Source organism: Nuphar pumila, chromosome 3, assembly GCF_984573655.1.
Source record: "Nuphar pumila chromosome 3, dmNupPumi1.hap1.1, whole genome shotgun sequence".
In the NCBI taxonomy this organism is placed as follows: Eukaryota; Viridiplantae; Streptophyta; class Magnoliopsida; order Nymphaeales; family Nymphaeaceae; genus Nuphar; species Nuphar pumila.
Genome location: NC_143251.1, coordinates 124,651,182 through 124,663,124, shown reverse-complemented (window position 1 = coordinate 124,663,124; position 11,943 = coordinate 124,651,182). Strand labels below are relative to the sequence as shown.

Sequence of the window (11,943 nt, the reverse complement as noted above, 5' to 3'; positions counted from 1 at the left end):
TCACTTAAAAGGAACCTGCTTTGCATACCTTTGTACAATGAATCTTTCAGAGACAATCAACTTATCATTTGAGCATTCTTCCTCATGACTTTATAGTTATTCCTGATCACATGTTCTTTTAAAAACTCATGGCAGTGTTGAAGATCATTAAACCTTTTTACCAAAATAATGTCTTGATTGTTTGAGGGTATTGATAGCTATTAGAATTATTCGTAATCATTAAACCTTTGATTATGCAATTGCTCATACAAATCTTTATTGTATGAGAACCCATTGAACAAGAACCAAGAGTTTGTTTTCTCCCACCCTTATTTGTACAATGTCATCAATGTCTTCATTGTCTCCTATTGACATAATATACTCATCATCATCGATATCATTTGATTATGTACTATTACATGATCACTGATATCACTAATTGAATATTCGGTTGAAACAACTAAATTAAAATTCATTGTATCTATCGCTTTATTTGCTTCTATGATGCATCATTCATACATATTCAACATTCAAGATTAACCATCAAAATATTACATTCATTTTCATACCTACTTCTTAACCATAAATTACATCAAAATTATAACTTGTACTTAGCATTATTGTATGCTAAAAAAGGCTACATGTCATTTAAATTATTGCGATAATGATCACTGGCACTTTTTTTTCCATGTACAATATTAAAATTGTCCATTATTTGGGTAATCATCAAAGGACAGCTTGATAGATGGTGCATGAGATACATGTACATTTCTCATGAGATTCATACCATTCAATTGATCAACTACTCATTGTTTAACCGCTCTTTCATTAACTTTGGATACTTTCAAGTAAACATGACTATTGGTTAACATCGATTCTACATCCTCCTCCTCAACATCTATTCTTATTTATTGGTTGTTTAAAGAATAACTATACCGGAGGCTCAATAAGTCTGTTGCACATCCGATTTTACGAGATATCAAATCCGCAAATTTCTTAAAGGTAATATTTTGGAGACTAGTAAAAAATTTTATTTAGTATAATCAGACCTATGGTAGTTTACTTTAGCCCGTCTAGATGCTATCATTGACTGTCTACAACAACTACGATAGACATGAATTAATCTTAAATTACTCATTTTCTTAATGAAATCAAAATACGCATGACCAAGTCTAGCACGCCATACTTCAAGAGAGTCAAGAAAGTAAGCAGGAAAAAAAAAACATTCTTATTGGTTACATTCAATTTAAATAGGCTATCAGAAACAAAGCAGTAACCATTAAACATATATTTTTTTTGACTATTTAATTGTTGGATTCAAACACAAGCTTAAAATCATGTGTTGTTAGTAGGAAGGTTGATATGAGATTATTGGTTGTGGTGGGTGTATGATAAATATTTGTGAAGGTAAGACATTTCTCAAATGTGAATTAAAGTTTCACAATCCTTTTTCTTTCAACCTTCGTAGGATGAGAGTCTTTAATGTAGACTCAATTGTCTTTCCCCATGACAGTATTTTTTTTCAAGTGTGAATTGTATACCTTAAATCCACATACCATCTTTTATCTATTTAAACTATAAAAGTCGATCTTATTACATCCACTAAGTTCTCTTATGGAGCTTCTAACTTGGCCATTGTCTTTTGCGGTGACTGTGCTCTCTTTCATACTGCCCCGATTTGCCATATATATAGTAGAAAAATAATCACACATATGGATTTCTTAAATATTTGGGTTTCTTATTTTTAGATTTCAAATCGGGCTTAAACCTTGCCTTACGATCCATCATATTCACTTTGGTGCCAATTTTTTTAACTTTCTTTTTCTTATCCTTATGATGAGTTTCTTCTTTAATTCAAAGATGAGAAAGAAGGTGCTCTAAAGTGAAATCCTCGTTTTATGTTTTAACATGTTATAGTAGTCTTTTCATGAGTTGAATAATTTTCAAATTATCACGGACACTTGGAAAGACTCATCAAGGTTTATACCTTCTACCTTTAGTTAGCCAACAATTGCATTTTATCAACTTGAGGTAAAAATGGTTTGTTAAAAAAAAACTTAAAATCTATATATTTACTAACAAGGAACTTACAGTTTTTTGCATCCTTCGTGTTGTATTTATTCTGAAGAGCTTCCCAAAGCTTTTGCGCAGAGTCCGCTTCTGACTAGAGATCAAACAACGGGTTGGACATGGAATTCAAAATGTCCAATCAACATACAGTCATATTCCTTTCACTTGTGGTGCTTCCTATTACTAGCAATGATTTCTTCTTGTTCTTAAGGACAGGGTTCAATCAACATATACACCACCTTTTACATGATAAGGAAGATCATCACTTTATTCTTCTTGTGCCTGAAGTTGGTTCCATCGAACTGAGGGAGCTTAGTAATCTCGTGGTTCCTAACCTTCATAGTTGATGCCATGAGGCTGGGATGTCGCTTTTAAAATGCTTTTACTTGTATTGATGGTTAACCAAGGTAGTCAAAAGTCATTTGCAACCTTATTGGGGGCGACACCTAGCTTTTACAACTAGCCTCAATGTGTCCAGGGATGTTGAGATGTTAGTGGGTACAAGGAATACGTTGTGGGTGGTTGTTTGAGCCTTAATGGGTACATGATACTTGTTTGGACTTTAATGAGTGCATACTCACCCGTTTGAACTTTAATGAGCCTTTATGGACACATTCAAATGGTCCTCCAGACCATTTTGTTGATGTCTATATAACAAGTTAATTCATCTTGAGTTTCTTTCTCTCTCTCTCATTTCTTGTGAAGCTTATCAGGGTTGTTGTGTTGTGGCAACTACTCTACTCACTGCCAGGAGTGGTTAGCATTGCATGCGAGGTGCATGCTTGGTTGTATCTCAAAAGCGAGGTTGTTTTTCAACCCTACTGCACCCAAGTTCAACCTCACTGAGACAACTGTTGTTTTTAAGAATGTGTCATTGTTGTGCGCTTTCAAACTTAGGTCCCATTGATTATTGTAGAAAAGTTTTGAATTTTCAATACCCTCATTGGTGATGTAAATTTCATTTTTGTTGAACACAACTTGCTACTTCTAATTACTCCCTCAAAAGTGAAAGGTATAAAGAAAAAAGGGACGAGCATTAAAAAAACAAAAGAAGACAGGAAAGGGACCTCAACTTCAGGGTCACTGTTGTACATCTGCTTGTGGGTGCCTCCGCCTCCACCCCTTGCCAGTAACAATGCCTTACAAATAACTAGAAAGCTACGGTAGATATGACTGACAAATATATCCCTTCTCTTTAAGTCTAGACCATGCCCACGGCCCATCTTATGTACCTTGTGTACCAGCCCCCTGTTGACAAAGTTTCATGCTTGCTTAGCCACATTTTCTGAAGTCAATGTGCATGTTTACAAAGTTTCCATTTTCTCTTGTGATATTTGGCTAGAAGAAGCCTAGCACATCGAAGACGAGATCATGGTCGAGCTCCAAGTGTTCTAGTGGGAGGTCTATGCCACTTGTTGGGGAATTGGTTGCCGACGTTGCGGCTGTTATGATCTTGGTCAAGTCGGATTCCGAAGTGTGCAGTTTTGGTGTTTCAATGCCACAGCACTTAGGAGACAGCATGTAGTAATTGGAATCAGAGGTCGTGGCGGAGACAAAAGATGGGGATAGAGAGCTCATTAGTTGATTACATGATTGTTGTTGTTGATGATGCTGTGGGGTCAACGGGAATGAGAAAGATGTGGCCATTGTTGGTTCATCTAGACCTTCAGTATTTACCTTAAGCTCTGTTTTGAAGTTCATGAGTAATTGCGGTTGGAGACTTTGAAACTGGTCTTGAAGCTGCTGCTGCTTCTGCTTTTGTTGGTCTTCTTGATGTTGCACTGTGAGAGAAAGCTGAGGTGATTGGTTGCAGGTGTGTTGCCCACGGTAAGTGATGTCAAGAACTGCAGGGTTATGGTCAGATCTCTGCACCTGCTTGACTGCTTGGCATCCTTGTTGGTTCTTATAAGTGCACTTGTAGTACCCCCTGCACCCCACATTGACAACATATCTAATCAGTCTCTCATGAAGTAAGAATTTCCACAACGAGCAATTTAGGCAATATTTATGCCAAGTTGAAATCACTTGGGGCATGTCTGGAAGGAAGGATTCATTGTTTACATGCACAATGACAGAGAAAATGAGTCATATTGTTTGGAATCCCATCGATTAGTTTCTTATGTTTTTTTCATTTTAAGAAACAGAACAAGTTTTAATTTGTTCTGTTTGTCATTGATACTAATTTAAGCAGATTAACAAGTATACCTTGGGTATTTAGCACCAAGTATGTCCTTTTGTCCATACTTCCTCCAGCTGTACCCATCATCTAATGGCCCATCTGTTCCCGTCTCTGGGTTGATGCATACATGTTCTGTCCATTTGGGCAACGTTTTTCTGCAACAATCATTACATAAAATTATGTTCAAAAGCGACAGAACCACAACAGCTCAAAGAGGCCTGAAATATTAAAGAAGTCCGAGCACTGTGCATATGTCTGGGCACGCATACAAAAACACACATGCGCGCACGCACGCACATACACACTCGTTCAGCCCAGACATATGCCATCTTTGAAGACATACGCACGTGTGCATGTCTGGCTTGAAGATATATTTTACATCATGAAAGTGTAGTAAATGGTTGAAGACTGATGATTGAATCCAGTCACTAGAATATGAGAACTAGAAATATGGGCATTTCCAACACCTTTCTTTGTAAATCTAACTATGTGAATGTGTTTGGCATGGTGAATTTGATAGGAATCAACCATTGAATCCTGGAAAAAATGTGATTTTTGAATGCTTGAATATTTATGAAGATTATGAGCCATTGATTTTAAAGCCTTAAAAACTATAGTTTATAGATCAAAATAGGATGTTTCAAAAGCATGTTCTTATAAAACCAAGCATGTAAATTAGATTCAAGAGAAAAGAACAAAAAATCCATGAAAATGGTGGTTCACACGTTAATTATCATATTCTAGTAACTCGATTGGATCTTATTGCTTATAGCCTTAAAACAACTCATTTTATATATATATATATATATATATATATATATATATATATATATATATATATATATATAACGAGTCAGCTCGGGCTGATCTTAAGTTCAAGCTCAACTTGCTCAACACAAGCAAGAATCAAGCTTCGACACCTTAAGCTCAGCTCTTGTGGCTCGTTTACCAGCCCTTTCGTCTGGCGAAACAAACAGGCAGGACCATTGAACATGAAGAATTCGGTAAGTTTATCCTGATTTAAAACTATTTAATTAGATATCTGCCACACGTTTTCAAGATGGACGGTGACTGTTGAGGGTGAGTGAAGGTGCAAAAGGCATCCCATCTTTTGACATAGGATGTCAGTCCTAGTCGTCCAGCTGAAGCATCTGAACTGTTAGGATCAGTCAACATCCAGGCGAAAATGTGGACCGATCCCAGCCGTTGATTGGACGGCCAGGATTAAATGTAGGATGAAAGTCATGAAATGATGGATCCGTACTAAAAACGACCATCAATCGGTGATTCCCTGAAGCAACGGCGTTGACCGTACCAAAGTCAAAGTTTTGAGAAAAGTCAAATGCCAAGCAAGCGCGGATCTCGATCGTGGATGGATGAGCGAAGGGGAATCGAATCCTGGTCAAGGACGAAAAAGGGGCTCAACTCTGTACGGACATAATTGCCCATGGACTTCCCAAAAAATGACAAGAGCACCACTGGAGTGGACGGTTCGTGTTTCAGGCAATTGAGCGGCCAAAGCAAGCAAGACATACCTCTTCTTGCAGATCTCCCGGCGCTCCTGCTCCCTGAAGGCCTTGCCGGATATCTCGCTCGGAGGGCTGCTACTCGCCGACCGCGGAGACTCGGTCGCCGCCGGCACCATCGGAACCACACATGGATCGCTGGATTTGAGAAGGGAGAGAACGTTGGCGAACGAAGACAGCACTTCCTTCAACAGCCAATCTCTGCACTCGTAGGAGGATGCTGATGCTGATGAATCAAAGCTTCTGTGCAGCTGCTTCGCGCACTCTTCCCCGCGGCTCAGCTCGACGATCATTCTCTTCAGCAATTCCCTATCTCCCGCGGATCCGACGTTCTCCATTTGCACCACCACACCAGCAAAACGCAGTCAAAAGACTCAAAACCACCGGAAAATGCTCTCCGGCGCCGGATTTGGTTGATATCTTCTTCAATGTTACTTGGGTCACTGAATTTCTCCCGTGAGACGGATGCCTATCGATCATCTGTCACTGGATTCTGTGAGCTAATGCTGGTTTGTTGGTGAAAATGATGACTTGTGTGTGTATATATACAATCGGGGATTCAGGGGGTTTTGAAGTTTGAATGAAAGAAGTCAGTCTGACCAAAGAAAGGTAAGGATTAAGGAATGATATGGCGAGTCTTCGGTCTTACTCAAGGAGCGAGTGATGACTCGGTCATAATTCCACTCTTTTTACCAGCATGGCCCCTTCCATAAACAAGTGCTGCCCTGAGAATTACCAATATGCCCTTTTTCTTTACCTTAAAGAGTCAATGGCACCTTCAAAACATTGGTTCTTCTTCACCCATCTGGGATGTAGTAATGGGCCAGAATCCAGCTAGCTTAAGGTGGGTTTAGATCTCGGTGCATTCGAGCCTATGTTTGGAACCCAAACCTATTGCTTTTCAGGAAAAAAAAAATTATAAATCGTTTTACAAATATGCAATTGTACATACTTGGTTTACGTTTGACACAGTTGACAGCTCAAGATCCCTAACTTAGTCAAAATTTTAGCTTCCAGTGAGACTCGTCTGGGATGACCTAAGATGGAATTCGACATCATCGATGTAGAGTTGCGGACCCGGTGAGTCCAAGAGGAGTTCATCTAGGCGGACCCTTCGTGCAACCTTTTAGTTCATGGTCAAAGGAGGGGGTTGGGGTTGGAGGGGGGGGGGGGGGGTTACTCTGCCAAGGGATCAGGGGCAATTGGGTAAATGTGAAATCGAGGGAAGTCGGACAGGGTAGTCAAATAAGCGACCAGGAATATTCAAAGTTTCTTCCGCGTTGGCCTCAGGGTAGAACGACGGATGGCGCCTGCGTGATGACGTCACCTATCACTTTCGACGACGTCATCGTGTGAGTTACGGCTCGCGTCCATCCGCACGATGTGGATGGATGAACGTAGGCCGTTGATCACATGATACATCGTCAGATCGATTTTATTCTGGCCGTCCGATCGATTGGCGTTGTGGTGAATTATTCATCGGCGGTTATTGCGTCGTTGACGGGCCATGTGATGGAGTGAATTACGAGCAAGCCCTTGTCTTTATACGGCATATCCGCGGGATGGGAAGCAACAGTGGAGGGTGTTTTGGTCTCATCCGACCGGAGGACAACCGAGTAAATCGAGATCTCGGCGATCTTGTTTGCCTCTTAACATCCCTACAGTTGACGTGGCACGCTGATCAAGAGAAACGGGAATGCTTGATGCCAGTCTGTTCGGGTTTGGTTAGGATATTCAACAAAATCTAATCCTATCAATGGCGATTTACGGTAAAATGAGAAAGTTTGCATATATTTTATGCAAACTTCTTCAAGTCGGCCAATATTTTACGTGAACTTCAAATCCACATATTTTATGTCGACTTCATCATTTTAATCTAAATTGTCCCTTATTAGCATGTTTAGTAAAAACAATTTATCTTTCATAAAATGTTTCTCACAAAACTGCTCATAAGATCAAGATAATTTTAGTGGCAGTGAAAATATATTTTTGTTTACTTTTTTTTATGTTTTTTTCATAATCATTTATTTTCTAGATCAAAACATTCTTCAAAAAATAGATTATTGTTCAAGTTTTGAAACTCTAAAGAGGTTTTCGATTCGGACTCAAATCATAAAACTTATATTCTTGTGTCTAGGGGTGACAATCGGGTCGGGTTGGCAGGTCGACCCGATGGGTTAGCGGGTCAACATACCTCAACCCGTTTATTAAACAGGTCGATTGTGGCAAACACGGACCCGACATGACCCGCCAACCCGTTTAATAAACGGGTTGGGTCGAGTAAATGGGTTGGCGGGTTGACTCGCCCGCCTAACCCGTTTATTAAACGGGTAAGTCAGGTTGGTGGGTTGGCATACCCCTAACACGAACCCGACCCATTTAATAAACGGGTTAGTTTAAGCCCAACCCAAACCCGCCTAAGAGGCGGGTTGGCGGGTGGTGTCAGGTTTTGCCACCACAAGTTGAACACTTGTCAACACAAAGGTTTTTGACGTACGATTAGCGAAATACAAATCTAAGAACCGATACTGCAAAAAAATAGTCGTATATTTGTGAAAAAGTTTGCATGTGCTAAGGATAAAAAAGTCTTTAAATCTAGATATTTATAATTTTTAACATTGAGAGAATATTGAAAATTGTAAGGCATTTCAAAAACGTCAAATAAACCACACGGTCATTTTCCGCTTTATTTACAACTGAATCCCACAAATAATCCAAAATCCACTTGAATATTTAAGCTAGGCGGACCCAAACTCAATAATGGCTTTTGAAATCTGACTTCGATTAGGTAAGTCCAAATCTGATCACACAGTGGCCAAATAGATCAGATTAAGTTATGCTTATGTCCAAACCGGACCAATTTGCATAACTTGCACCAGATCCGGGTGGGACTGGACAGGTTAGACTTCAAACTGCTGCTACCAGGTCCAGGCCTGGATCTAGCTGGACCTAACATGGGTAAAATGAGGCCTGGATCTGGATACATATAACATAAACCGTACCTAATGAAAATTTAACCTTTTATATATTTCACATTGAAAAATACGGGATCTCAATCAGATCTCTGGACATATATACTCGGGCCAAGTATAAAATTTTAGAAACTATACTTGGGTCTATACTCTATTTGGACCCTTTTCAACAGAAATAGTTAATTGGACTTATATCAATATGGTCAAACCCAGGCCCTGCTGGATCTAGTTTGGATCAAAATTTGTGTTGCTAGTGGCCTGTTGACAGGCATAGTTGGCAGAAATGGGCCAGCTCCTGACTGTGCCTGAAATGAAATGGAACTAGATCTCTTACCCACCACTAATCAGGTCCATAACAATCTGCAGGGTTTGCTGATGAACACTAACAGTGGCACCCATGCAGAGAAAGGCTGGGTCCTAATTCCTAAGCCCGCTTTCCCAGAAGCACCCTCTAGCTGAGGGTAGACTCCAATTTGTTAGATCTTGGGTTTAGATCATGTTTTTCTTTTATGACAAGGAACCTAAACCGGGTCAGCACCTTCTCCCCAGGCCCGCTGCCACTCAGGCAACCGGGGCCGGTACAGTGGCAGTACTAAAATAACCAGCAAACATGTACTATCAATTTTTTAGGCTAAAATGTATGAGAATTAGATGAGAATGTATGGTTGGAACAAGGAAAATGAATAATAATAATTTATAGAGCCCTATGTATCAGCTTTTAATGTTTGCATTCACCTGTACGGACGGATATGCGATTCAATATGTTACGTTTGAAGTTGGAGATCCAATCTATCCTTTAATTAATCTCCATGACAGCATGGAATTGCCTAGCTTGAGAGCTGCAAGCCAGTCAGGTCCATGTTGGACCCAACGGTCCTGAGCATGAATCCAACTATTACTGCCAGTCTCGATTTGGTTTTTGTGCCAACTAGGAATGGCAGTGGACGGGGACGGGGGACGGGGGACAAGGTCTTCACCCCTGCCCCGTCTCAAAATTCTGCCCTCCATCCTTGCATGGGTTTTGATTTTAACCTCCATCACAGTTTCATGTCCTCCATGTCCGATCTAAACGGGGCGAGGTGGGGCGGAACCCTTTTCTCTTTGATCCACTGCCATTCCTAGAGGCATTTTAGTTATTTTACTAACGAGAATCGGGGACGAGACAGGGTGGGACATGGTGGGGGAAAGCATAATTCCATCCCCGCACGGGTTTTGATTTTAACCTTCATTCCCGCCTCCATCCCCATTTCATGTCCTCCATCTCCAGTCCAAAGGGGGCGAGGCGGGCGCGGGCCCATTTTCCCCCAGTCCCATCCACTGCCATCCCTAGTGCCAACTTGACACAATGGGTGAAAACAAGATTCTATTGTTTCAATTTTTTTATTTGGATCTGAATTAGATTCAATGAGGTAAATTTGAATCCAACTCTGAAATACAAGTAATATTGGATTCAATAAAAATAAATAAATAAATGTTATAGCATTGAATTTCAGAAGATGGTGTTGATTCCAGCTTCAAAATCTACACGCCCGGGGATCTAATTGCAGGAACAAGCTGTGATGTCCCCCCTTTCTAGATGCTTCTCACGATAATTAGGTCGAATCTAATTAGGTTTTTTTTCTTAATTAATTAATTTTTTTAATTAATGTAGAAGTTTTGATAGAGATTGACCTCTACAATCCTTTTTCTAGTTTACTTTTTGTTTTAAAGTAGGATTCTTTGTAGCTTATTGATTAGTAGATTTTTATTTATTAATTATAAACTTTATCTCAAGACTGTCATTTATAAATAGAGGTAAGAGACTCTACTTTATGCATTAAACAATATTGAGTTTCTCATAACCTCTTTGTCTAGTCGTCCTCTTTCTCTTTATCTCTGGACGTCTTCTCTTTTTCACAACTTTTTCTCTCATTTATTTTTTTAAACCTCCCTGGTTTATGTGAGGACCAAACACCCTAAGGTTGGCCGTCCAACCCCTTCATGAGCCCGAGCTCTCCTAGCGCCCCAAACCATGCTTTGATGAGTTGAGCGGCATCTCTACATTTTAAATCGATCGTGTGTCCAAACTTTAGAATGTGAGAAACTCCATCTGATTATAAACTTTCAAGACAGTCCTACAACCTCTTTATAGCTTTAGAATAACCATCATAGGCCTGAAATCTAAAACCACATCATGTCGTGTATGTGAAATACCCAATTTTTAAAAACCGGTGACCCCTAACCATCAACACTATTTTCCTGTGTTTAAAACATATACTAAACCCTTACATACATTTTTAGGTTACCTTAGACCCATCAGACTAGGGTCTTTCAGCTTTGTTATGAACGTGTACCGAATCCAAATCACACCTACCTCATTTAACTGTTTGACCATATTCTTAATTCCCTAACAGTAATCACGAGAAACATCAGACCTCTTTCTTATCGTGTTCAGTAAAGTTCAACACCCCTAACACGTGTACCACATGTTGAAAAAGGAAGCGCAAACCGGATGCAACCACTTTCCAAACAGAGGCAATGACAACAGAGTATCTAGAAGAAGAACACTTCTATGTCTTGCACATAACACATAGAATAACTCCTTCCACCCAACTCTAAAATAAAACCCTTATCATCTAAGGGATACGACAAAAATATATATATACTTTGATTCACAAGAGCAAAAGATAATAAAGAAAATAAAGAACACAATAAGAGAGAGGCACACACCAATTTTAACGTGGAAAACTCTCTCAAAATGAGAGGTAAAAACCACGGGGTTGAGAGCAACCCAACAACAACTCTACTATATGATATAAAGAATGACTACAAAAGGGCATACACAATGCCTACCCACAATAAGCCCACAAATCACCACAATAGAGAAGCATCAAAGCAAATAAAAAGGTAAAAGTGGAAGAATGTCACCTAATCAATAGTGATGACCTTCCCACAACAAAATCCCTCTTTCTCTTGCCCTAATCTTTACAAAACAAAAAGGGAGTAAAAGAAGATGAAGAACACCAACCAAAGCTTTTCTTCTTACTTTCTCCTTCTCTCCCACTCTCTTTCTCACAATCTTGTGGAAGCCCCACACAAAACAAAAAGAAGAAACCCTCTTTCTTCTCTCTCTTTCTCTCTTTTCTTCAAAGAGCCAAAAAAACTCAAAGAGACTCTCCAAGCCAAAAAACCATTGTGCCCTCTTTTACCTTTTTCTTTCTTTTTTCACTTTTTCAAT

The 11,943-nt window shown here is 39.6% G+C and overlaps 1 protein-coding gene across 1 annotated transcript; it reads right to left on the bottom strand.

The window, feature by feature from the left end:
- Positions 1-2,970: 2,970 nt before the first annotated feature.
- On the bottom strand, positions 2,971-6,264 carry LOC149843617 (putative WRKY transcription factor 53). Its single transcript, XM_090001881.1, has 3 exons — positions 5,764-6,264; positions 4,255-4,383; positions 2,971-3,976 (listed from the first exon to the last, which is right to left on the bottom strand). The coding sequence occupies exons 1-3, from the start codon at positions 6,090-6,092 to the stop codon at positions 3,388-3,390; spliced, it is 1,047 nt and encodes a 348-aa protein (XP_089858007.1). The 5' UTR covers positions 6,093-6,264; the 3' UTR covers positions 2,971-3,387.
- Positions 6,265-11,943: the final 5,679 nt, after the last annotated feature.

Coding starts and splice junctions, on each gene's coding strand:
- LOC149843617 (XM_090001881.1), bottom strand. CDS start 6,092: ATGGAGAACGTCGGATCCGCGGGAGATAGGGAATTGCTGAAGAGAATG. Junction 4,384..5,763: donor CGGGAGATCTGCAAGAAGAG/GTATGTCTTGCT, acceptor TGATTGTTGCAG/AAAAACGTTGCCCAAATGGA. Junction 3,977..4,254: donor CTTGGTGCTAAATACCCAAG/GTATACTTGTTA, acceptor TGTGGGGTGCAG/GGGGTACTACAAGTGCACTT.